The sequence below is a fragment of the Tursiops truncatus genome, chromosome 8 (genome assembly GCF_011762595.2).
Source record: "Tursiops truncatus isolate mTurTru1 chromosome 8, mTurTru1.mat.Y, whole genome shotgun sequence".
Taxonomy (NCBI): Eukaryota; Metazoa; Chordata; class Mammalia; order Artiodactyla; family Delphinidae; genus Tursiops; species Tursiops truncatus.
In genome coordinates this window covers 24,613,740-24,637,185 of record NC_047041.1, presented here as the reverse complement: position 1 = coordinate 24,637,185, position 23,446 = coordinate 24,613,740, and the positions used below count along the sequence as shown (strand labels likewise).

Genomic DNA, 23,446 nt, shown 5'->3' with positions numbered 1-23,446 from the left:
AGAGAGCAGAAAGCCGCCAACAGAAATCTGGTTAAAGAACGGTGGTCACAGAACTGGTCAAATCTTTAAAAGAGGAAACCACACAGTGACCCAGGTTACGGCCCCCGCGTTTTCCAAAATTAGAGCCGGAATCGGACAAGCCCGCCCTGACGCCCGTAAGAAAATGATTCTCACTTTTCATTGGCTGACCCTCCAAGAGTTGAGACCTTGCTTCACTTTCATTGGTTGCTGCTGCTGTCACGTCCTTTCACCACACCCACTTTCCCGTCGGCGCCCAGTGAGCTTTGGGGGAAAGTGATTTACAGAGGTCGGGGGCGGGAGTCCGCAAGCAACTAGACTATTTCCCCCCACCCCTCACCACGGCCCCTGCTCCGCCCACTGGCCCGAGGGCCCGCCCCTGGTCCTGCCGGGCCCCGCCTCTCCCTCCAGAGAGGGCGGGGTCCAGGCGGCGGCCGAAGCCGCAGGAATATGCTGGAAGCCGGCAGGCGAGCGCCCGGGAGGTGCTGAAGGGACAGTTCCCGCCGCCTTACTTGCCCCGCAGCGGGTGGGTGGGTGGGGCGGCCCTAGAGCCAGCTGGGCACGTGAGCGATGGAGACCATCTGGATCTACCAGTTCCGCCTCATCGTGATCGGGGACTCCACAGTGGGCAAGTCGTGCCTCCTGCACCGCTTCACTCAGGGCCGCTTTCCCGGGCTGCGCTCCCCAGCCTGCGACCCCACTGTCGGCGTGGACTTCTTCTCCCGCCTGCTGGAGATCGAGCCGGGCAAGAGGATCAAGCTGCAGCTCTGGGACACGGCGGGACAGGAGCGGTTCAGGTAGGGCCGCCGGCGCCGGGACCCCAGGGACCGCGCCGCCCCCTCCATCCGCCTGGGGCACCTTCCCCAAGCGTCGGCCGCACAGGCCAGTGTCGGGAGAAGCTCTGGCCCTTCCCTCTCGAAAGTGCAAACACTCCATTCTCACTTCCCCTTTGCCCCTCCTCTTCCAGGGACGACTTCCTCCTCCGCAGTTTCTCACTTCTTTCTTTGGCTCCCATTTCCTGCGTCCCCTTTCTGTCTTTCCTTTTCCCGCCTGAGCCCAGGTCACCCTCACCAGCCCCCTCTTCCGCAGCCCTCTACCCCTGCTAGTATTTTTATCCCCAACTCTTCGGCTCCCCTGCTGCCTTCTCCCCAAACTCAGTGTCCCTCGCTGTACACACCCTGACCTGACCACCCTCCTCCAAGCTCCCGTTTTCCTCCCCTGACGGAGCAGCTTCCCATCTACGCGGCCCAGGAGAACTGCATAGAAGCGTTCCCAGATTCGTGATTGATCCATTTAGCTTCACAGCAAGCAGTGCTCCAACCCAGATTACTGCATGAGCTCATTGGGCATCGTTCAGAGGGAGATGATGAATGCGGTAATGGTCTGAACACCTCACAGCACCGAATGTGGTCATCAGAAATACTGGGCCAGGACCCGTGGGAATGTGTCATGTACAGCAACTAGATGTAACATCAGGGACACAGGCACAGCAGAGGAGTTTTTTGTTGTTTTTAAGGGTTGAGTTGTCTTTAGAAGTTTGTCATCATTGGTGCTTTGGTGAAGAAAAGAGAGATGTACATACTGAGATTTGTTAGGAACTTTTCCTTTATTTTATTTATAATAGGTACTTAATGTTCCAGAGTGATAATAGATCAGAAAATACTTTTCTGCATAGAGAAGGAGGGATCCAAAACTAAACGTAACTTGTACGCATTTCCTAGATATTTAAGATTTAACCAGATATGAAGCACATTTTAAATTTCTAGGATTCAAGGAATTTAGAGGAAAGTAGGGACCTGATATATTGTAGTGTTTGGGGCTTTTTTAAGGTTGCATTATCAACTGGAACTCATTAAAGCAAGCATTTTGTAGTCTTCAGCAAGTAGTCTGTTTGTGAAATAGAGTACTTACTGACCGGATTTCCCAAACATGGCTTCCCCTCACCCCAGCCAGCATCCATTCTGAATGAGATGAGTCTACTTCTGTGAGAATGTTCCAACACTTTCAAGTTTTGGCTTCCATTCCCAGCTATGACACTGATTCATAGAGATAAGTGAACTGCTTAGCTTGCTTATACCATAGTTTTACAATGTGTAAAGTGGAAAGATAGTAAGGCCAGCCCTTTAGAGAAGTGTTAAAGGTTATTGATTTGAATTGTACAATACCTAGAATTCCATGAAGAAGATTTTTTTTCAAGAAGCCTCCTTTAAAATAATTTTTCAGGGCTTCCCTGGTGGCGCAGTGGTTGAGAGTCCGCCTGCCGATGCAGGGGACACGGGTTCGTGCCCCGGTCGGGGAGGATCCCACATGCCGCGGAGCGGCTGCGCCCATGAGCCATGGCCGCTGAGCCTGCACGTCAGGAGCCTGTGCTCCGCAACGGGAGAGGCCGCAACAGTGAGAGGCCCACGTACCAAAAAAAAAAAAAAAAAAAATTTTTTCAAACTCTGATTCCTCATCTGTAAAACGGAGTCATTATGATCTCTAAGATTCATTGCAGTTTTACCATTATAAGGTAGACTGCAAATTCATTCACTTGTGATCTCAATCAGAGATGAACTTTAAGATATTTCATGGTCAGAAAAAAACATTTACTAATAGCTCTTGCTATACCCTCTAAAGTGAAAATAATAAAAACGTGTTCTTTATACCTTAAACTTCTAGCAACTACTGATAATTGCAGCTACAAGAAACATAGGTAGTAAAATCTTGTGTCTAAAATTCTTTCCTTAAAAACTTATTGACAAGAAAGTAAGGATGATTAATTTGTTAGATTTTAATGGCCTTTTCTGTTAAATACATCATTTTTTTATTGCCTTTAAGAAGAATGTAAATTGATTTTATATACACTATTAAAACCAGACAGTAACTCTCTCATAATAATGCAAGGACATTTAGGGAATGTTTACTGACAATGAGTCATACTTTATTTTGCTTGGCTCTTTACCAAAGATGTATTCCTAAATACATACATATTTCAGTAGCTGCCTCCAAATACTTGCTTTTCTCTCATTTAGCAGAATGTTTCTCCATAAAATTGCATTTAAAACAATTAATGTTAAATCATTCTGTACCTTCCTCTAAGAAAATACAGATACTTATTTTGAGTAAGCACGTTTGTTTCATAGAAAGGTACTATATAGTTCATGAATATATAGTTCTGTCATTAGTTATAATTATACCATTAGGAATTTGAGGAAAACATTCCATTTGGAGGTTTATTGGTGATTAGATATAAACTAACAAAAAGAAACCTACTTTAGACAGTTCAGGATATAGCTTAAAAGCATAAACAAATATGTTACAGAACAACAAAATAGTGAGCTGATGATTATGGCCATAAGTAGCCTTAGTTATCTTTTTTTTACCCAGCTTTATTGAGGTATAATTGACAAATAAAGCCTTAGCTTTCGAAGTTCAGATAATACATGCTAGTAGTCAATAACTACTTACAAAAAATAAAAAGGAACAAAATCAAAGTGAAGAAGGTTTAGAAAAATGATGAATATGTGAGCATCTGTAAATTGTAACTTAACACTCAATTGTTAGGTTTTTATTATTAACACTATGTTTTAGTCAGGATAAATGTTAAATTGCTGTATTAAGGATACTTAAAATTACAGTGCCTTCATTAACAATAGTTTATTTCTCTCTTGTGTAACAGTCTCAAGGTAAGTAGTACAAGTTGTTGGAGTGGCCTGCTCCAGGCCATCATTCAAGTACCTTCTCTCTTAGTTTTCTGCCATCCCTAGGACATTATCTTCTTCTGTGTGAACAAAGCTGGGTTGCAGGCACACTGTGTGCCACTTCCAGGGGAGGGGAAAGTAAAGATCTAAATCAAGTAATGTTTCTTCTAAGCAAATGAGGCCAATGTGGTGCAGATCACTTCAGCTCTCAATTCAGTGAAGAGAAATTAGTTACAAGGCCACACTTACACGGGGCTACCATGTGCCTAGGAAAAAGGGAAGATGGATTTGGCACTGGGGGGAAACTAGCTGTCACCACTTTTATTTTTTAATCATCATAGTGGAAGAAGTTTAGCAGGAAAGGAAACAAGAATATTGCTTAACAGCATTAATAAGATAAATAAGTGCAAATAAGGCTAGAAGTATAGAGAGCAAATGTAAGAATGTAAGAATATAAAATTTGAATTTTTCCCATGAAAAGCACTTAAAGCAATATGAAGATAAAATGAGATAAAGAAAAAGCAACATTAGCTATAGGGATAGAAAACCTGAAGCTTCAAGCCAGATTGGGCCTTTTATTTCGTGTTGTCTGGCCTTGGGGGTATTACAGTTACAGCCACTGGTTGTAAAGTTCAGAGAATAATGTCCTCCTAGTGTAGTTCTTCTCAAAGCGTGTTCTGCAGAGCACTCATACCTTCTGATTCTTTTTAAAGGATGGGTTCTGTAATCAAATAAGCTTGGAAATCCCTATATTCCATTTCTCTCTTAGAAATTCATATCAAAGACTCCAAGAAGTATTGAGCAAAGAAACCTGTTTAACTTTGATTAAACTAGCATTTCCACCATTTATTTGAGGGGCTATTCTTAAAACATGAAAATCTATGATAACTAGTGTTCTTAGTAGTATAATTTGGGGAAAGCTCCCTTGATGAGTTGCTTTAGTCACATTCTTTGAGCAGAACCAACTAAACTTTTGAAGTTTGGAGCAATGGAAAACGTGCAGACATTAGTTAACCAGCTAATGGGCTGGTTACAGCTAAAGGGCTGTAAGCAGTAATTGCTATAAAAGGGACAGCCTCCCCTGCCCCCCTAAAAATCTGAAGGTGACCTGTAACTAATACCACTTAACATCCTGGGCCTCTCCCTAACTCTCTGCCTGCCTCTTCATCTCTTTTCCTCTAGCTCCTCTTCTACTGTGTATCTTTCTCTTCCTTATGTGTCTTACCCTTCCTTAAACTTCTTTATATTTTTCCTTTATCCCTTTCATCTATCAGTCCCTACTCATAGTTTCCTCCCACCTTCTGTCTTTTCCTCTACTTCCTTTTTTTTTTTTTTTTTTTTTTTTTTTTGCGGTACATGGGCCTCTCACTGTTGTGGCCTCTCTCGTTGCGGAGCACGGGCTCCGGACTCGCAGACTCAGCGGCCATGGCTCACGGGCCCAGCCGCTCCGCGGCATGTGGGATCTTCCCGGACCAGGGCACGAACCCGTGTCCCCTAACATCGGCAGGCGGACTCTCAACGACTGCGCCACCAGAGAAGCCCCTCTCCTTCCTTTTTATTTTAATGTGTCTTGTATGCTCTCATTTCTTTTTAACTTATTCTCCTTATTTACCCTCTGCCTCCCTTTTGTCTCTGTTTTCTTCTCTTCCCCTTCAAAACATTCATATGAAGTAAATGTTTAAAACTGGTTTAATTTATGTTCTCCGTTCATAATTTTAGAAGTAAGCAACATGAACATTTTATATTTCTCCTTAAGGTATCTTTTAAGATTCCTAAACTAAATAGGTTTTGTTTTTTGTTTTTTTTAAAAGGACCCTTACTTGATCCCCACTCTCCTTACTGTGGTTCATGATCTTCAATAGAAAAAGATTTTCTGATAGTGGATTGGTGGGTTCATATTGCATAGGTAACAGAGCAGAGATTGTCCACAACTAAGTCCCATAATCATTGCAGTCTACTGTAGTTCCAAGTTATTAGAAACAATAGAAAGCTAGACTATATTTGTATTGAGTAATCTGATAATATACTGTCTTGGTTAAAATTATTTGTGTTTTAAGTAACAGAAATATAACCAAATTAGTTTGGATATAAGGCATAAATTATAAATGATACAGGTCTCATGAGAGACAAAAATCTCACTGAACATACAAGTGTCTGAAAATATGGAAGCTCTAATAACAAGAGTTTGTGGATTTTCTCTCTAGTCTATTTCCATTATCCAATGCTGTCAGCTCCCAACTGTCTCAGTCTCTGAGCCTCTTATTCAAATTCTTGAAAGAAAAATTCTCATTGGCTATTTGATTGGCCAGTGAATCAGCTCCCCCAGGGTCCAGTTATTAAGATAATGTATACGTAAAACACAAAGGGATTATAATACAAATATCCCAGGTATGCATTATGGGTCATCCAATGCAAATGAATCTGTAAGGGTCTACTTTTTGGGAAAGAGAAATTCACAGAAGAAGGAAGTGAGCAGTCACCCCAAAAAGTGTCTACTTTATGGAGTTTCAGAGTAAAACTGTATGTAAGAAGGAGCCAGCATCATTTCTAACAAGTGTAGCAGAATGTGGAAAAATGACCTGTGTAGCCAAATGTATTTTTATATGATAAAAGTTATTTTCACTGTCCACTCAGAGCATTCAGACCATTTTGAGTGATTGTATAGTCAGTACAGTTAAGAAGCTAGCCAGTAATTTCAAAAACCTGTGACTATTTTTCTTAATTTCTTTTTTCTTCAATGAATCAATTGATTTCGCATGTATAGCCACAGCCTCAATGACATATTGCTATATGAAGGTGATTATACATTCTGACAATTTAGTAACTAAATATTGTAAATATAGTAGACTAAATATTGTACTCCAATGTTTGAAGGCCCTAGGCCAGCAGCAGGCAAAATTGTAAAGTAGGTAAAACTCATTCTTGGGGACTTTGGGGCTTTCCTACTTTTCTTTCCTTCTGTTTTTGGATAGTAGGACCTTGACCTATCCTTCACTTCTATTTTCCCTCACATCTCAGTCGAAAAGCCATCCCTTACTACTCCATCTTAGCTTCAGAGAGAGAAGTAGCTAGATGACCAAGAGACACAAAATTATTAAAACTTAATAAGGGTTCTGACAGGAGTATTTCTATTCTAAAAGAGGATGACCACCTAGGAGGTAACACCTCATCTTGAAGTAACATTTCCCTGTTGGCAGAGTTATGGATCTATGGCTGATGGGTGTCGGAGTTTCCTCTCATCATGCTGCATTGATGACCACCTATTCTGACACATTGGCTCCACATTTAGCTTTCAAAGAAAGGGCTAGAAAAAAAAATTAGAGATAATGTTGCTAGTACATGAATCACTCAGTAAAGTTTTCACATGAAGAAAAGTGCTTCGCTCAGTCTGAGAGAAAGAGAGAGAAGAAATTTCTAGCCATTGTCAGTCAGTTTGGTTAGCATACAAAGATTTCTTAACAACTTAGCCTCCATAGCCATGTTAAAGTTTAAAGAGCAACTTCTTGGAATGATCTGAGAATGTTTATCTTGGTGTTTTAAGAGCCAGTTATTCTTATCCTAGCTGAGTTAGAAGGGAATCTGCATTCTATCAGTCTGCTCTGTCAAGCAGTGAAAAAGAAAGGTGGGGCTTCCCTGGTGGCGCAGTGGTTGAGAGTCCGCCTGCCGATGCAGAACCCCGGTCCGGGAAGATCCCACATGCCGCGTACCGCAAAAAAAAAAAAAAAAAAAAAGAAAGGTGAACCACTCAACTAATACTGAGGTATACACACACACACACACACCAGAGAACATCAGATTTTACTTTTTAAGATATTTTCATTCTTTCTAAAGTGAAATACCTACAAAGCCTGTACTTTATGATACTAATATATCTGCCTCCAAATGTCAGTAACTTTTAATCAATTCTGACAATATATAATTCAGGGAAGTTCATTTAAAAATTATTACCCCACACAATCTACCTAGCTTATCAAGAAACAAATATTATTAAAACCCATTGTTTTCTGGAAAGAATCACTTTGTGTAATGAAGTACTGTTCTGACCTGTAGGAGTTCCAGAACAGAGGTCCAATATGTTTTAAATTTAAAAGTATATGTTTAGTTTAAGCTGTGAAAGAGTTTCAAAATACAGATAGTAGTTCTGTGTACAAGCATGACTGAGTAAATGTCGATGGCTAGCTGGCATATGATTTTATTTTGGTTTAGAATCTTAGTGTTCTTTTAAACATTCTTAAAACGTACTGAAGTTTTTTTCTATTTCCTTCCTATGGTGATAATTCATTTTTCATTTAGGAACAATATGCTAAATAAAATTATTTTATTACTGGCAGTAAGTCCTTAAGACCATCCACTGATATCAATAGCTAGGATATAAAGAAACCATCAAAAATATCTCAGTGCCAAAAAAATGTTGAGGTAAGGGAACAGAGACTTCTCTCGTAGGTTTATTTCTACTTCACTGGTATAGTGAGTGCATCAGAGTCACCTGAGAAAGGTCTTTATCAAGCCACGCCCCAAAATTCATCAGTGACTTTTCTTGGGAAAATGTTATCCTTCTCTATGCCTATTCTTTCCTCTGCTTTTTGTATAATTGGTCAAAATCTCTGCTTAAATTATCTTCCTGTACTAGGAATGTTAAAAGTGGTTTTTCTTCTGATTCTTTAGGCTTTCCAAATGTATTTCCATCTCGTAGGACTTAGTGGGATATGGCTTCAAATGGATAAGGCTGAAGAACAGCCTTAATCACAGACTCCTGCCTCAGAAATACAAAAGAATAGTGTGTGGCCCAAACTGAACCCTCTTCTCTAAGAAGAGATCAAGAGAGAATACTGCAAATGGGAGTTAGATATTAAGAACTTCCTGGCTATAACAGAAGTCATTATAAAGAAAGATTATAGATTCTCAAATTCTAGGCATTGCCCATCATTTTTCTTCAAAGTAGCATTTTTCAAAGTAATAGGTGTAATTTGAGTAAAAGTTTCCTTGATCAAATAGTTTTGGAAGTGCTGGGTTGTCGCCATATTTCTCAGAGCTCTTAATATACTAATATCCTAATATACTTTGTAAACACCCAAGACAGATATGGTATTTCCCAACCCAGAGTCCTTTAACATAGAGTGTTTTAGGAACCAACAGATGGAAAGATTAGAGCACTTTAGGAGCCAATACTTCAAAGAAAAATTGTAGGCAATTCCTTAAATTTTAGGAGTATATTTGAGAACCTCTCATGGTTTCTTCTCTCATATGATTCTCTGTCTCTTTTGCTGGTGCTTCTGAATGACTCCGTCAGGTCTCCCTTTTAAAACACTTGGTTACTATATTTTAGAGCAAGATCTAATCAGATCAATAGACTCTAGAGAATCCCTTGGTTTTTGTCCCCTCATTCAAAATTAAAAGGTTTCTCCTCTTGCCTAACTTCTAGGCACTTGTCACAGTTTTACACAGATCATGCAATATCATTAGTACTTGTTTTAAGGGCTACAGAAAGGCTATGGGATGAGGAAATCAAAAGTTAATGAAGCAAATATGAGGTGAAGTTTAAGACATATATGATAGGACAGATGGACAGACTCTAAAAAGAGAATTAAAAGTGGAAGAGAAGGTATAACTAATTGTATAGGAGAGGACTATTGGAGGCGAGGAAAATTAGTGAGAGATGAATTGAAAACAGAATCCAAGAAAGCGAGGGGGGAGAAGACACATGAAAGAAGCTACAGAGATCAACATTCTGGCCATTTTGGTACAACCATAGGACTGGGAAGAAACAGATGGATGGATCTGGTACAACAGTCCCCCTTTTTTTAAAAAAAAAATGTATTTATTTATTTATTTACTTTGGCTGCACTGGGTCTTAGTTGCGGCACACAGGATCTTCGTTGGGGCATGTGGGCTTCTTAGTTTCGGCATGCGGACTCCTATTTGCAGGATGCGGACTTCTTAGTTGTAGTGTGCGGGCTTCATAGTTGTGGCATGTGGACTTCTTAGTTGCAGCATGCGGACTTCTTAGTTGCAGCATGTGGATCTTAGTTGTCACATGCAGACTTCTTAGTTGCAGCAATGCAAACTCTTAGTTGCAGCATGCGAATTCTTAGTTGCGGCATGCATGCAGGATCTAGTTCCCTGACCAGAGATTGAACCCCAGCCCCCTGCATTGGGAGCATGGAGTCTTTTTTTTTTTAATAAATTTATTTATTTGTTTTATACTTGGCTGTGCTGGGTCTTCATTGCTGCATGTGGGCGTTCTCTAGTTGCGGTGATGGGGGCTATTCTTTGTTGTGGTGTGTGGGCTTCTTATTGCAGTGGCTTCTCTTGTTGCAGAGCACAGGCTCTAGGCACGAGGGCTTCAGTAGTTGTGGCACGCAGGCTCAGTAGTTGCGGCTCACGCGCTCTAGAGTGCAGGCTCTATAGTTGTGACGCACAGGCTTAGTTACTCGGCAGCATGTGGGATCTTCCCGGACCAGGGCTTGAACTTGTATCCCCTACATTGGCAGGCAGATTCTTAACCACTGTGCCTCCAGGGAAGTCCGGGAGCTTGCAGTCTTACCCACTGGACCACCAGGGAAGTCCCAACAGTCTCATTTGTAAAATGATAGAATTAATGTCCAGAGAGTCTTTGACTTGCCCCAGGCCTTATCATTTGTTAGTGGTTTGCATAAGAGCCTAATTCTCTTAACTCCTCTGTTCAGTGCTCTTTCTGCTGCATCAGGCCTCCTGGCATGGTTGAAAAGAGTTTTACTGGCACATTGTGTAGTTTCTATCCTGAAAAATATTCTGTTTGCATACAACCCCACCCCCACTCCCATCTCTGTAGATCCAAATTAATTACTGTGTCTGCTCAAACCATTATTTTTCGGCTATATTCAGAAACAAAAGGAGAAATAGCTTTACACAATAGAAGCAGTACTGATAACTGACAGCAAACACTTGTGGCTGCAATGACAATCAATTCTCCCCTCCATGCAGTACTCAGTGACTACACTGCTACACTTAGTAACAGGAATGAACCCAGCCCGCTGCAGTGGAGAAATTTATATGAAGTCTTTTGCCTTGTTAGACAAGGAGAGATGTTGGGTATTAGGCAAAGCTACAAGCAAATACTGCCTATGGTGTCGTAAAGTTACAAAAGAACTGTGAAGTAGTTTTCCTTTTTTTCCTAGAGAAACTGAAATCAATCAGGATTATGATTTATGTGTGGAAATCTATGCATTTGTTTAGATTAACTGTATACCAGGCACTAGATGCAAAAATAGATATAAAAATAAATATGATATAGTCTCACATTCAAGGTCCATGCTGTCTCTATACTGGGTAGAGTACAGACTATATTGCTATAACAGAGACTGACCAAATATATTACCTTAAATAATACAGAACTTTGTTTCTCTCTCCCCATGTTAATAGTCCAGAGTGAGCAGTTCTGGACTATCCAGGTGGCTGTGCCTCAACATCAGTTTCCAGGGTTTTCTAGTCATTGCCATTTCCTAACAAGCAAGAAGGAGAAAGAGGAAGCCTAGGGCAAATGGCGTCTTCAAGCAGATGAACGTCAGACTGCACACATAACTTATCATGTCCCATCGATCCAAACTTAGTGATATGCCAAAACTAACTGTAAGAAAGCTGGGGAATATAGTTTCTATATGAGTTGCTATGTACAAGCTAAAACTCATGGAGTTCTATTACTAAAGGAAGACAGGGAGAATAGACACTGGGGGACAATTAGAGATCTTTCTCACAGACTCACAGCAAAGAAAGATAATAAATAATTGGAATAAAGGCTAGTAAGTACTAAAATAAGTTCTGGTGGCAGAACAAAGGGAGGAATTGTCATCTGTGTGTAGGGTTAGGGCTAGTTTCAGAGGATGTATCAGAAAGAACGTGGTCCTTGATGCTGGGACATGAAGGATATGTCAGTAGTAAGAGAAATAACAATAGGAAATAATAACAATTAAAAAAGAAGTAACTTCCAGTAATGATAGCAGATTGAACACCTTTGCCTATTTTAGCTTTTTTTCCTGAAACCTCACTAAAGTGACAATAGTTTTGTTTTTTAACCATAAATCCTAGCAAGGAGAATAGGTAAGGAGACAATAGCAAAAGAATTTTGGAAGTAAGAAAGCAGATGGAGGAATGGTAAATGAATTAGCAGATTAAAGAAAATGGGCTTCTAAGCTAGGGGTGGAAAAAGCTAAAGACCAAACCAGTATATATCATTGAATCCCCTAAAGATTCAGGAAATGGTGACACCAGATACTTCTGAAGTGGGAATGCTAAAATAAGGATCATTGATTGTCAGTCTGTTTAAGAAAGACTGGATCCTCACATCCCCTCCACCATTCCACACACCAGGTGACTTCCTCTCCCCCCACATTAGCAAAAAACTAGAAATTTATTCTTTGAAAAGAGTTAAACATAGAGTCTCTTACTGGAAGCATCAGGCATAATTGAGGTTGGGGTCCCTTATTAAAAGTAAGGGCTTTAAGTGAATGTATGCATGTTGTATGCTAAGACTGTCTAGCCCTCTTCCCCATCTTAGCTCCCAGAATGCTAGTAATCAGACCTTCACCCTTCAAACAGGACATTGGTGAAATCATTTCTGACAAATCTGACCAGGCCAAGAAGAAAGACTTAAGAGGCCAACATTAGAGTTTCCTCAACTAAATGATCCAGCCTGATCATCTTATGAGTGAGGCTTTTAGTCTCAATGAAAGATTACAAGAAATACTAGGAAATCTGTAACATGAAACCTAGAGACCAAAATAAACAGAAACCAAAAGCAACCAGAAAAACAAAGTTAATAAGGGAGAAGGGAATGTTTAAAAAAACAACCCCCCCCAAAAAACCCTGTCCTTAATCTTCTCAGAGGGATAGTGGGCAAGTATTTAAATCATAAAAGAAGAACAAGATACTATTTTTTCAAAAGAATATTCTGAGAACAAAAGAGCTTTTGGAAACACAATAGAAAAAAATAAAACAATATAAAGTTGGGGAAATCTCTCAAAAAGTAGGACAAAAAGACAAAGACTTAGAAAATAGGAAATATATATATATTTTTTAAATTAGAGGACTAGTCCAAAAGGTTCAGTAAAAAAGTAACAGGCATTCTAGAAAAATGGAGCAGAAAAAACAGAGGGGAGAAATCATCAGTGAAGCAATTCAAAAAAATTTCCTAGATGTAGGGAGGGACCTGAGTTTTCAGATTGGAAGGGTCCAGCACAATAGATGAAAGTAGACACATTCTAAGGGACATCGTCGTGGAATTCTAAACACTGGGGCCACAGAGAAGTTCCTACAAACTTCTGGGGTGGGGTGGGGGAGGGACATGTATAAAAGGTCACATAAAAAAGATCTGGAATCAGATTGACTTCAGCCTTCCCGAAAACAACAGTTGAAGCTAGAAGGCAATGGAGAGACTTCAAAATTCTGAAAGGATTTTATATCTGACCAAACTGTCATTCAACTGTGAAAGCAGAATAAAAACATGCAAGACTTCAAAATATTACCTCATGCATCTTTTGTTTTCCCTCATGAATCTTTTTTAGGAAGCTACTTGAGGATGTGCTCTATATACACACACACAGACACAGACAAACACATAATGTGCATAAAAGAATAAACCAAGAATGAAGACATGGGCTCTGAGGAACAGGAGATTTACCCCTGAAGAAAAGCAAAGGAAATGCCCAAGAAAATGGTGAAGGGAGATCATAGGATGCTCTCTCTGCCACAGATACCAAGGACAACCAGGCCCGATTGGAGCAGGGCAGAAGATTGTAAGAGAGACCTCCTCAGGAAGATGAAATTGACAGAAAAGCTAACAGGAATGAACTTTTTAAAAAATGGCAACTGGCAGAGTTTGGGGTTAGGTTATTAAGGACTACTTGGAAAATTCAGCAAAAAGAAAAAGAAAGGAATAAAAAGATGTGGTAGAGAGTGCTAACTCATATCTGATGCTTCTTTTCTTCTGGACACACGGGAGGAATATATTTCCCTTCCCTCTTGACTAAGAATCATTTGACTAATTCTAACTAGTGAATTTGAGCAGAACCCACATGTGGTAGTTTTAAAATACAGCCCAGGTTTTTTAACGTTCTTCCTATCAAGAGGTGGGTTGTTTCTTACTATAGCATGGCCTGGCCTATCTTGATTAATATGCAAGATAATTATTAACTCTAAGGAAAAGAAATCAGTTTATTCCAGGGCTCAGCATTGAAAAGTATACATGGTCAGAATAACACAAATGCCAAGAAATGATCTTCCTAAAATTATGATATAACAGTACAGTTTTGGCAAGTTTGGGGAATAGGAAAAATAAGAATGTGTGGTAAGTGCACAGGTAACTTTGATGAAAACACAAACTTAGAAAAAGAATGAAAAAGAAGGACAGTCTATTCAAATGACTTGAAAATAAAAGCTGCATAATTTCAGACATAGAATGAAATGAGAAAAGGATAAACACCAATATAAATTATAAATGTGGAGAGATATACAAATCACATGAAATGAAGCAATATTGAGAAAGTTGTATGGAAACATAAGTCACAAAAATGGTAGGAGGATTATAACCCAAGAAAAAATGTTCTTTAATTATGTTAAATCACATAATATATTATGTTGTATGGAAAATAAAATAATCATGAGAAGCTGGTCATCATCTCATTTTTGTTCTGCAAAAGGATGCCAGAAAGTGTCAGAATAAGTGCTAAAATCTTTTATACATTTTCTGGTACCATACCAAATAGCAAATAAGCATCCTTCATTATCATCTTACAGACAAATAGTGAAGCTAGAAACATTTCTCATTAATTTCTAAATTATTTGGATTTTCACATTAACTTGTTCTGCCTTCCAGAATCCACTACAAAATACAATTTGAATTACTACCAATTTAAATACAGTAGTTCTTTAGAAAAAGTGGATGGTTTCACCTTTATATTTACAGTGTGCACTGTTATTCAGCCCACTTCTCTTTTTGTTATTTAGCCCATTTCATGAATCCCTACTATAAATATCCAAAGGAGATAAGCTTTTTTGTATTTCCCTCTGTTATTCTCCCATTTGCTTAGCATTTGCATGCTGCCTGGGTACAGTCTTACAGAGTCTGAACTTATTAATTCAGTTGTTTATTTATTTACAACTCTCAGTAGGCCTCATGCATGCCCAATTCTGTTTTAGACACTAGGGATACAGCGTTCCGAAAAAAGTGACAAAAATTCTTGCTCTCATGGAGCTTATCTTCTAATGGGGGGAGATGGGCTATAACCAAATAAGTTGGAAAAATTATATAGGACGTTAGAATGTGTTAACTATAGAGGAAAATAGAAGATAAAAGGTGAATAGAGCATGCTGGGGGTGATAACAAGGCCTCACTATCATATAATGATGACCTGTGGTAAAAGAAAAATAAAAGATGGTCACAGGGGAATTGATTCACGTATTCAAAGACAGAATACGGCCATTAGGTCCTGTCAGTATTACATATAGCCTCCACAACCACAGACTTGATTTTTGATGGAAAGACCCTGGAATTACACATAGAGAATTTTAATGTTTGTATGTATGAAAAAAGATATTCTAAGTTATAAGCCCCAAGTTTTAGAAGGCAAAGGCAGGGACTGTTAGAGTCAGTAATAATACAAGGAGCGGGGAGACTTGTGTTTTAGTTTCTCGAAAGCAGTTCTAAGGGCCCGGATTACAAGGCAAGTGAAGCAGGTAAATAAAGCATCAACACAGTGACTATTCCCAGAAGGGCAGTAGGAATGTAATGTCATGGTGAAAAAAGGCACTCATAAGGCTAATGCATTCATAGGCTGCTTGCTACCAGCAGCCTTTGTCATCAAAGTACTTCCATCTTCTAAATACCTATTTGGCAATTGGCAAAGCCACAAGAAGGGCATTTCCAGTGGACCATCTGGCTCATTTTACCCAGGTAAGTCAGCAAGTTCTCTATGTTTTGTTGCTTTTTTAAGAGAGCAGTGCACATCCTATAAAGTTCATAATAATAACATCTAAGATCTCATTCACATTTTTTGGTTGCATTGCCCATATATTAAGTAATTCTTTATAAAATGTAAGCCAATTCAGTGCTCTCAATTTCACTTGTCTATATATTATTTCAGGAAAAAAAATTAGAAAAATTAAACAGTTTAAAATGTTTACATAAACAAGGCAACCATTTTTCTTTTCTATTCTAAAGCGAATATACATGTAAGAATAAACTTTGAGATGAATGGATAAAGAAAATGTGTTATATACATACAGTTGAAAATTATTCAGCCATAAAAAAAGAAGGAAATCCTGTCATATGCTACAACATGGATGAATCTTGGGGATGTTATGCTAAGTGAAATTGAGACAGGAGGGAAGTGGGCACACACTTTAAAGATCACAACCTTTAAAAGAATGACATTGACTATACAACATAAACTGGCTAGATCCAACCTAGGCCCAAGATGGCAGAAGATTTGACTTCCAGTAGACCTTGAGCCTCATTATATGCTCATTGTAATGCCTTAGCATGCTAAACAACACACCCACAGGTGCCATGACAGTTCCGAGGCTGACCATAAAAGGCCAAAAAGTGGGCAGTGGTCCAATTCTTGGAAATCCCTGCCGCTTCCCCAAAAGAGTTGGAATAATCCTACCACTCGTTAGGCTATGCAATTACCCAACCCATAAAAACTAACCACTCCATATTTCAGGGCCTTGTGCCTTTTGAGATGGCCCATACTCTGCCTATATAGTGTGTATCTCCCAGAATAAACTTGCTTTCACTTTACTATGGCTCGCTCTTGAATTCTTTCCTGCACAAAGCCAAGGACCCTTACGTGGTGGCCTGTCCCAGGGACTCACCTGAGACCTGGGACAGGACTGTCCTCTCGCTCCCCATTTTCCTGCAACAAAATAAGCCGATCACAGAGGGGCAAATACTGCATGATTTCACTTATATGAGGTAACTACAGTAGTCAGACTCAGAAGCAGAAAGTAGAATGGTGGCTGCTTGGGGCTGGGGGGAGGGTAGGAAATGAGTTGCTGATCAATGGGAATGGGAGTATCAGTCATGCAGAATGAAAAAGTTCTAGAGATCTGTGGTACAACATTGTGCTTATAGTTAATAATACTGTATACTTAAAAATTGTTCAGAGGGTAAATTTCATCTGTTTTTTACCACAATTTTTTTAAATGAAGGAATTTTGGCTTCATAAAGCTATGTTGAAATTTATAAAATGTTTGCGACTTTGTTTTGTATCATTCTTTTCCTACAAAATATCTGTAGCCTCTATCAATCAGGTCTTTGGTTGCCAGCAACAAAACCAACTTGAGGACATTAATCAAAAACGAAAGTTACTGGAAGCATGTCTGCGTGCCAGAGACTTGACAGGATAGCTGGAGGGACCAGGCATGAAATGAACCAAAAGATCCCAGAAGTTCTGGGCAGCAAGGACTGCAGGAGGCCAGTGTGGTCCCCATTGATACTGTTGCCCCTTTTTTGCCTGTTCACCCACTGCCATAAGAAGCCCCAAATGGACAATTGGCAGTCTCAGCTACTAATTCAATAGAAGCATCACGAGGTTCTCTAGTGAAAGCATTTCTCCCTTGGATACTAAAACCTTTATATCAGCAGAGTCACAGGAATTAGAAGCAACAAAAAATTTTAGTGACTCATTAAGTGTAATTGCAAGAGGTACCATCACCCCACTTTTACCCTTTGTTTCCCATACCAGAGCATCTATTCATGGGGAAAAAAACACCACCTACTGTATTACTCACTAGCTTAGAACGTATACATCCTGAAGAATCATGCTAAAATCTTACAGGGTGTCAACTCCTGGACATGAGCATAACTAAATCTTTTTTTTTTAATTGAAGTATAGTTGATTTACAATGTTGTGTTAGTTTCAGGAGTACAGCAAGGTGTTTCAGTTTTATATATATGTATATATTCTTTTTCAGATTCTTTTCCATTAGAGGTTATTGTAATACATATTGAATATAGTTCCCTGTGCTATACAGTAGGTCCTTGTTGTTTATATATTATATATATGTGTGTGTGTGTGTATCTGTTAACATGACTGAATCTTAATAACCCTTTCCACAGTTTTATAGGTATATGCCTCTAGGTGATAGTGACATAAGATCAACAAATCCTATGGCATCAGCCCATTTCTTCCTCTGTTAACTGAAACCTTTGGTCTATAGCAAAGTGTGGGATACCATGACTTTGTATAAGGTATTCCATAAGTTCATGGATGGTGGTGCTAGCATGGCTTGAGTCCACGTTAAATGTCTATTACAGTGAGGACATATCAGTGTCTCCTCTGTGATGGTTTTCCCAGAGTAAGGTACCATATCCAAGGTGTCAGTAACTGCTGGAAAATTGGGTATTAAGCAGTGACGGTTGAGGCAAGAGAAAGTCTCTGCTCAGCCCAGTCCCAGCCTCCTACCATGATTACTGTGAGTCCAAACTGGGATAAAAATACTGACTGATGACTATAGAACAGAACATTTTGTTTCACCAATTATTAGGAACTCTTTCAAACAGGGGGCTTTTGGTGAGTATTCACATAGGATACAGTATTTGCATACTCAAGACCCACCTACACATGCCAAACCTCCTTAGTATCAGTCTTCTGATTTTGTTTTTTCCAACATTCCAAACCCTTAGCCTCTGCTCGTGTATTGGTGTAGATCCTTAACCTTCATCTCGCCATCTCTTCCTCTGGAAAAAGTACCACTAAAAGTTCCACAAATGGAAGGATTTCTCTTTTCCACTATTGAGTGGAGTAGACTGATGCCAGCATATTATTTAGAGCCATCTGTAAGGCAGACTTGAATTTTTTTTCCCCTTTAACTATAGGGAAATCCACATAAGGCCATAGGTTGTGAGGGTGCTGCAGAAGTAGATATGCTGGGTGTGTGAGCCTTGTTACTCTGGGTCCCCTCAGGTCCCACCCCTATTCCTGCCTATATATATGACTTCTGCTTGATGACAAAGTTCCCGCCTGGTGAATCAGAGAACATATTTCTTGATGAGCACTCAGATGATGTTCAGGTGTCTAGTCTCAAAGCCAGGTTTTAAGCCAAGAACCATTTCTCAACAGTGTAGTAGCTCATGACAAAGAGGACATGTCTGTATTCTAAAATGTCACACCTGTAATTGTCCAGTGGAACTTTTCCCAGGCTTTCTTTAAATCATTTATTCATTCAGTGAGACTTTCAAAGCCCAGAAGGAAATAGATATAAAATAACATGCAAAAGATGTTGTTGCTTATAAAGAATTGTTACTCATCATTCTTTGCAACTCTTGGATTCTTTACAGGGAGGCCTATCTACCTTGTTCTTTTAGGGTCTGTTCCCTGCCTCCTTAAAATACCTTCAAGACCTTCTGAAGACCTAAGTGTCTCGACCCAAGAGAGGAAGTTCCAGAGAAAGATAGATGTTCCCTCATCATCTCTGTAAGACCTGCCTTTCAAGTTCCATTTTTCAGTCTTGAAGGCCTGTCTCTTCCCCTAAATAACTGACAGCAGGGATGCCCAGTTGTTTTAGGGGAAACCCTGCCTTTTAGGACAACTAATTATGAATCTGAAGGCTAACCATTATCAGAATTCTAAATCTAATATCCAGACACAAACTGGAGATCAAATTATTATATAGAAAAAGGCAGATGTCCTATTAAGACCTTTTATTCCGATTAATTATTAATAAGGGCTGTTTTATAGAATATGTTACATATACTTTGCTATAATTTTATTCTATAGAATGATTTGGCAACTGTGTTCCAAATATGTTTTCAAAATTAAATACAAAGTGCTAGAAAATATGGTATTTCCTACATGCCTCTGCCTAATAGACAAACATTTCAATGTTGAATTTTTAAACACAAAAGCATGTTGTTTTAAATTATACTAATGGTAAATTAATTGCAGGGGGTGGGTGGTAATGCAGACTTGGTGCTGAGTAAATGAAAGCTTTCAGTCTAATAACAGCCTTAATTAGGTTTCTCTTAAGACACTGCACATCTGTCTAAATTCACACATATATAGATGAGTAGCAAAACAATAACAAATCAATTATCCCTCAAAATTAAAAAAACAGCAACAACTTAAATGAACTGCATTATTTGTAGCCTGCCAGTGATAGTGGGAGATTTTTTCTTACTGTCAACAACTGTACGGTACAGTAGTCCTTGAGAGAGGTTGTTTTTTTAAGTAGTCGCTTGAGAACCTCTCTACCATGAATTCTGAGGAGAAGGGGAAGCAGGAGATATGGAAACTTTCTTCAACAAGTAGTACTTGTGGTATCAGGTCACTAAACTGAGCTGTGATTTCAGCAATAAGGATAAAGAAGGTATGTAAAAGTTGGAGAGTACCAAATAACACACTGGCCCTACACAAAGATCTTTGGTGCCTCAGGCAAGTAACAGATGAACTTGCTTAAGGATGATCTCAATGCTTAAGATCACTGACAACTTGGGATAATTCCCTGGCGGTCCACTGGTTAGGACTCTGCAATTCCACTGCAGGGGGCCCCGGGTTTGATCCCTGGTCAGGAAACTAAGACCCCGCAAGCCACGCGGCGTGACCAAAAAAAACAAGATCACTGACAACTTGGAAGCTGAGACACATATGTGATTTCTGGCTAATACAACATTTAACACTTTCCCTCTCTGATAAGATTAATTAATCCAATATAGCAAATATTAAATTACATCCATCATTTGCCAGGAAGTTCTTAGATACATAGAATATGTTTAACCCTAAAGGAGCTTTGAATTGAGTAGGAGACATACCAACAAACCCAATCAGCACATTATGAAAATTGATATAATGGCGGTATGCCAAAGGTTCAATGGAATTATAAGAGAGAGAAGTGCCTAAGAGAGGTAGAGGGGGAGAAGACAGTGACAGGGAAGGCTTCTTATATGACAGGATTTTTGAACTGACTCAAAGAAGAAATAGGAGTTTGCTGGCAAAAAAAAAGGGTAGAAGACATTCTAGGTAGAGAAGACAACATATGTAAAGGCAAAAATATAAAACAGTATAGCCTTGGCCCCTTGCCTCATGATTCAGTCAGGAAACAAATGGCACACTTGAAAGGTTAACTGAAAAGAGTTTAATGTAGTGACTTTCCAGAAATGCGGGCAAGGTCAAGGGCACCAATAAAGGATGGTGATGCATTCAGTAATAGCAACAGTGGGAAGCCATTAACGACCTGGCCAGATGGGGCAAGGAAAGGAAATGAGATTGCCAGAACCTGGTGAAAGCCATAGCCATGGGAGAGGGGCTACCCAACAGGAACCTTGATCAGAAGAGCCTAGATCGGTAGAGGCAAACAATCATAAGTACGCACATCTCAGATTCATATCCCACGTCTGAACAATTTCCTGTTTCTTGAATAGGTATAGCCCAGGACGAAACCTGTAACTGATATAACAAGTTTGCCCTTGTTTCTTCTTCCTTAACTGACATAAAGAGGAGCCTGTTGATTTAAATGATAGAGAGAGATTCTTAAGATCTGGTCTGCTGTGTAACCTCTGCCCCACACCAAATCTTTTTGTGTGCCTACTTTTAACCACAGTAATGTAATAATTATTCTATCAGATATTTTAAAATAAAAACAAGTAATTCTGAGTGTGAGATGACATGTAAGTGCTTATTTGTCTATTTTTAAATATCTAATGTCAGTGGATGAAACTGGCTTGCATATTAGTTTCATAGAATTTTTTTGTTCACTTTGACACTTCATATTTGACTTATAAACTCTAGTTAAATCACATTAATTACAACCTTTTTTTCTATTTATTTTTCAGATCAATAACTCGATCTTATTACCGCAACTCGGTTGGTGGATTTTTAGTATTTGACATTACTAACCGACGATCTTTTGAACATGTGAAAGATTGGCTAGAAGAAGCAAAAATGCGTGTACATCCATTTCAGATTGTATTTCTGCTAGTGGGACATAAATGTGATTTAGCTTCACAACGTCAAGTTACAAGGGAAGAAGCTGAAAGACTGTCAGCAGACTGTGGTATGAAGTATATAGAAACCTCAGCAAAAGATGCTACAAATGTTGAGGAATCCTTCACTATCTTGACAAGAGACATATATGAGCTTATTAAAAGGGGAGAAATTTGTATTCAGGATGGCTGGGAAGGGGTTAGAAGTGGTTTCGTTCCAAATACTGTGCATTCTTCTGAGGAAGCAGTAAAACCCAGGAAAGAGTGCTTCTGCTGACTTCATACATGCCAAAGAACTAAGAACAGATTGGGTGTCATTTCAGGATAAATACCGACATTAACAACAGAATGATGTGATGAAAGCATTTTAAAAAGTTATAAACCCATGCTAACACTATTTTGTAAGGTATTTGATTCAGAGCAATATGGTTACTTGTTAAACTACCAGATTGGTATTTTGCTAAATTATCAAGCAAAGCAGACGACTTTTTCTGGAAACTGGAGTATCTACATAATTGCCTCCATTCTCACTTTGTTAGCATATAACTGACCATAATATCCAAATATGTCAATATTACTCATTTTTCTTGACAGTTTGAAATGGATGTTTTGTGCATATATAATCTGATTGAAAAGATTTTACCAGGAATTACATTCTCTAGTGTTAATTAATTAATATTAAATAGTAAAGTGGATTTAAAAGTGTACTGTTTACTTACAAAGTAAACAATCACAGAGTTAGTAACTAGGCCTAAAATAACAATTCCTTGTTTAAGGTACCAGGTTTTTAACCATTCTCTGAAATATTTATTCTCCCTTAATTTTGCCTGAACATGAGAAGATAAGTTTTATATTAATTTTTGTTCTCTGATTTATTGCTCCTGAAAATTTTATGTTTTATAATGATATCTAAGGATCCAAGCAAAAGGTTTTATTGCAAATATTTGTGAAAATAAAAACGAAGGATCACTATCAGCAAATGTTTTGTTGTTATAGTATACTGTCCTTATTTAGACAAGAAAAACTTAGCCATTTTGTCCAGATTTTCAAATGTGTTGGTATAAAGCTAGCATAGTATTCTTTTGTAATTAAAAAAAAAATTCTCTCTGTTTTATAGCTAGTCCCATCTCTATCATATTTGCCAAATACTGCTTATTTTACTGGTCTTTCTAAAAGAACGTTTTGGTTTTATTTGTCAAGTTTACTGCTTTTCTCCTCTATTTTTGACTTTTCTCTTGATTAATTTTGTCCTTCCACTCTTTTGGATTTACCTTGTTCTTTTTCTATGTCTACTGTCCATTTCCTGTAGCTTCAAGAGCCATTTTCAACAATTCAACGAGCTCTGCTGGTTGTGTCATGGTCACTTCATCATATGCCGTTAAAACTTAATCTCATACACTGGGTGAAGACTCAGCAGTCTTATTTTGCTTTCAAAATTGTTCTATGGCCTTAGATCCTTCTTCTTCTCTAAATTACCACTATCATCAGGGAAAATTCTACTGGGCCTCATGCTGCTTATAAGGCTTGCCTTTCCTGCAGTTTCATAATAAAAGAAAAAACATTTCCACCGTTTTTTTTGATGTTGATCGAAAATTTAGCAACACTTCTTTGCACTGTATTCAAATCCCGAAATATAAGCAAGCCTTCATGCATACGGGCCCACTGAAATGTCATAATTTTAAACTATGTATGACCTTGAACAATGTCCTTTCCAAATACTCTATGCTCCCCCTTTCTTCCTAGGTGTTCAGACTTTTTCATTCCTACAACATCTTTTACACATGGTCAA

At 38.9% G+C, this 23,446-nt stretch overlaps 1 protein-coding gene across 1 annotated transcript; it reads left to right on the top strand.

Annotated features, from left to right (window-relative positions):
- The first annotated feature begins 416 nt into the window (after window positions 1-416).
- RAB39A (RAB39A, member RAS oncogene family) lies at window positions 417-23,157 on the top strand. The gene is made up of 2 exons (XM_019920277.3): window positions 417-815; window positions 21,508-23,157. Exons 1-2 carry the CDS (start codon window positions 589-591, stop codon window positions 21,932-21,934), a joined length of 654 nt encoding a protein of 217 aa, XP_019775836.1. The 5' UTR covers window positions 417-588; the 3' UTR covers window positions 21,935-23,157.
- Window positions 23,158-23,446: the final 289 nt, after the last annotated feature.

What these genes read in the sequence shown, in the direction of transcription:
- RAB39A (XM_019920277.3), top strand. Translation starts at nt 589, where the DNA reads ATGGAGACCATCTGGATCTACCAGTTCCGCCTCATCGTGATCGGGGAC. An exon ending in GCGGGACAGGAGCGGTTCAG is followed by an intron (nt 816 to 21,507) that starts GTAGGGCCGCCG and finishes TTTATTTTTCAG; the next exon opens with ATCAATAACTCGATCTTATT.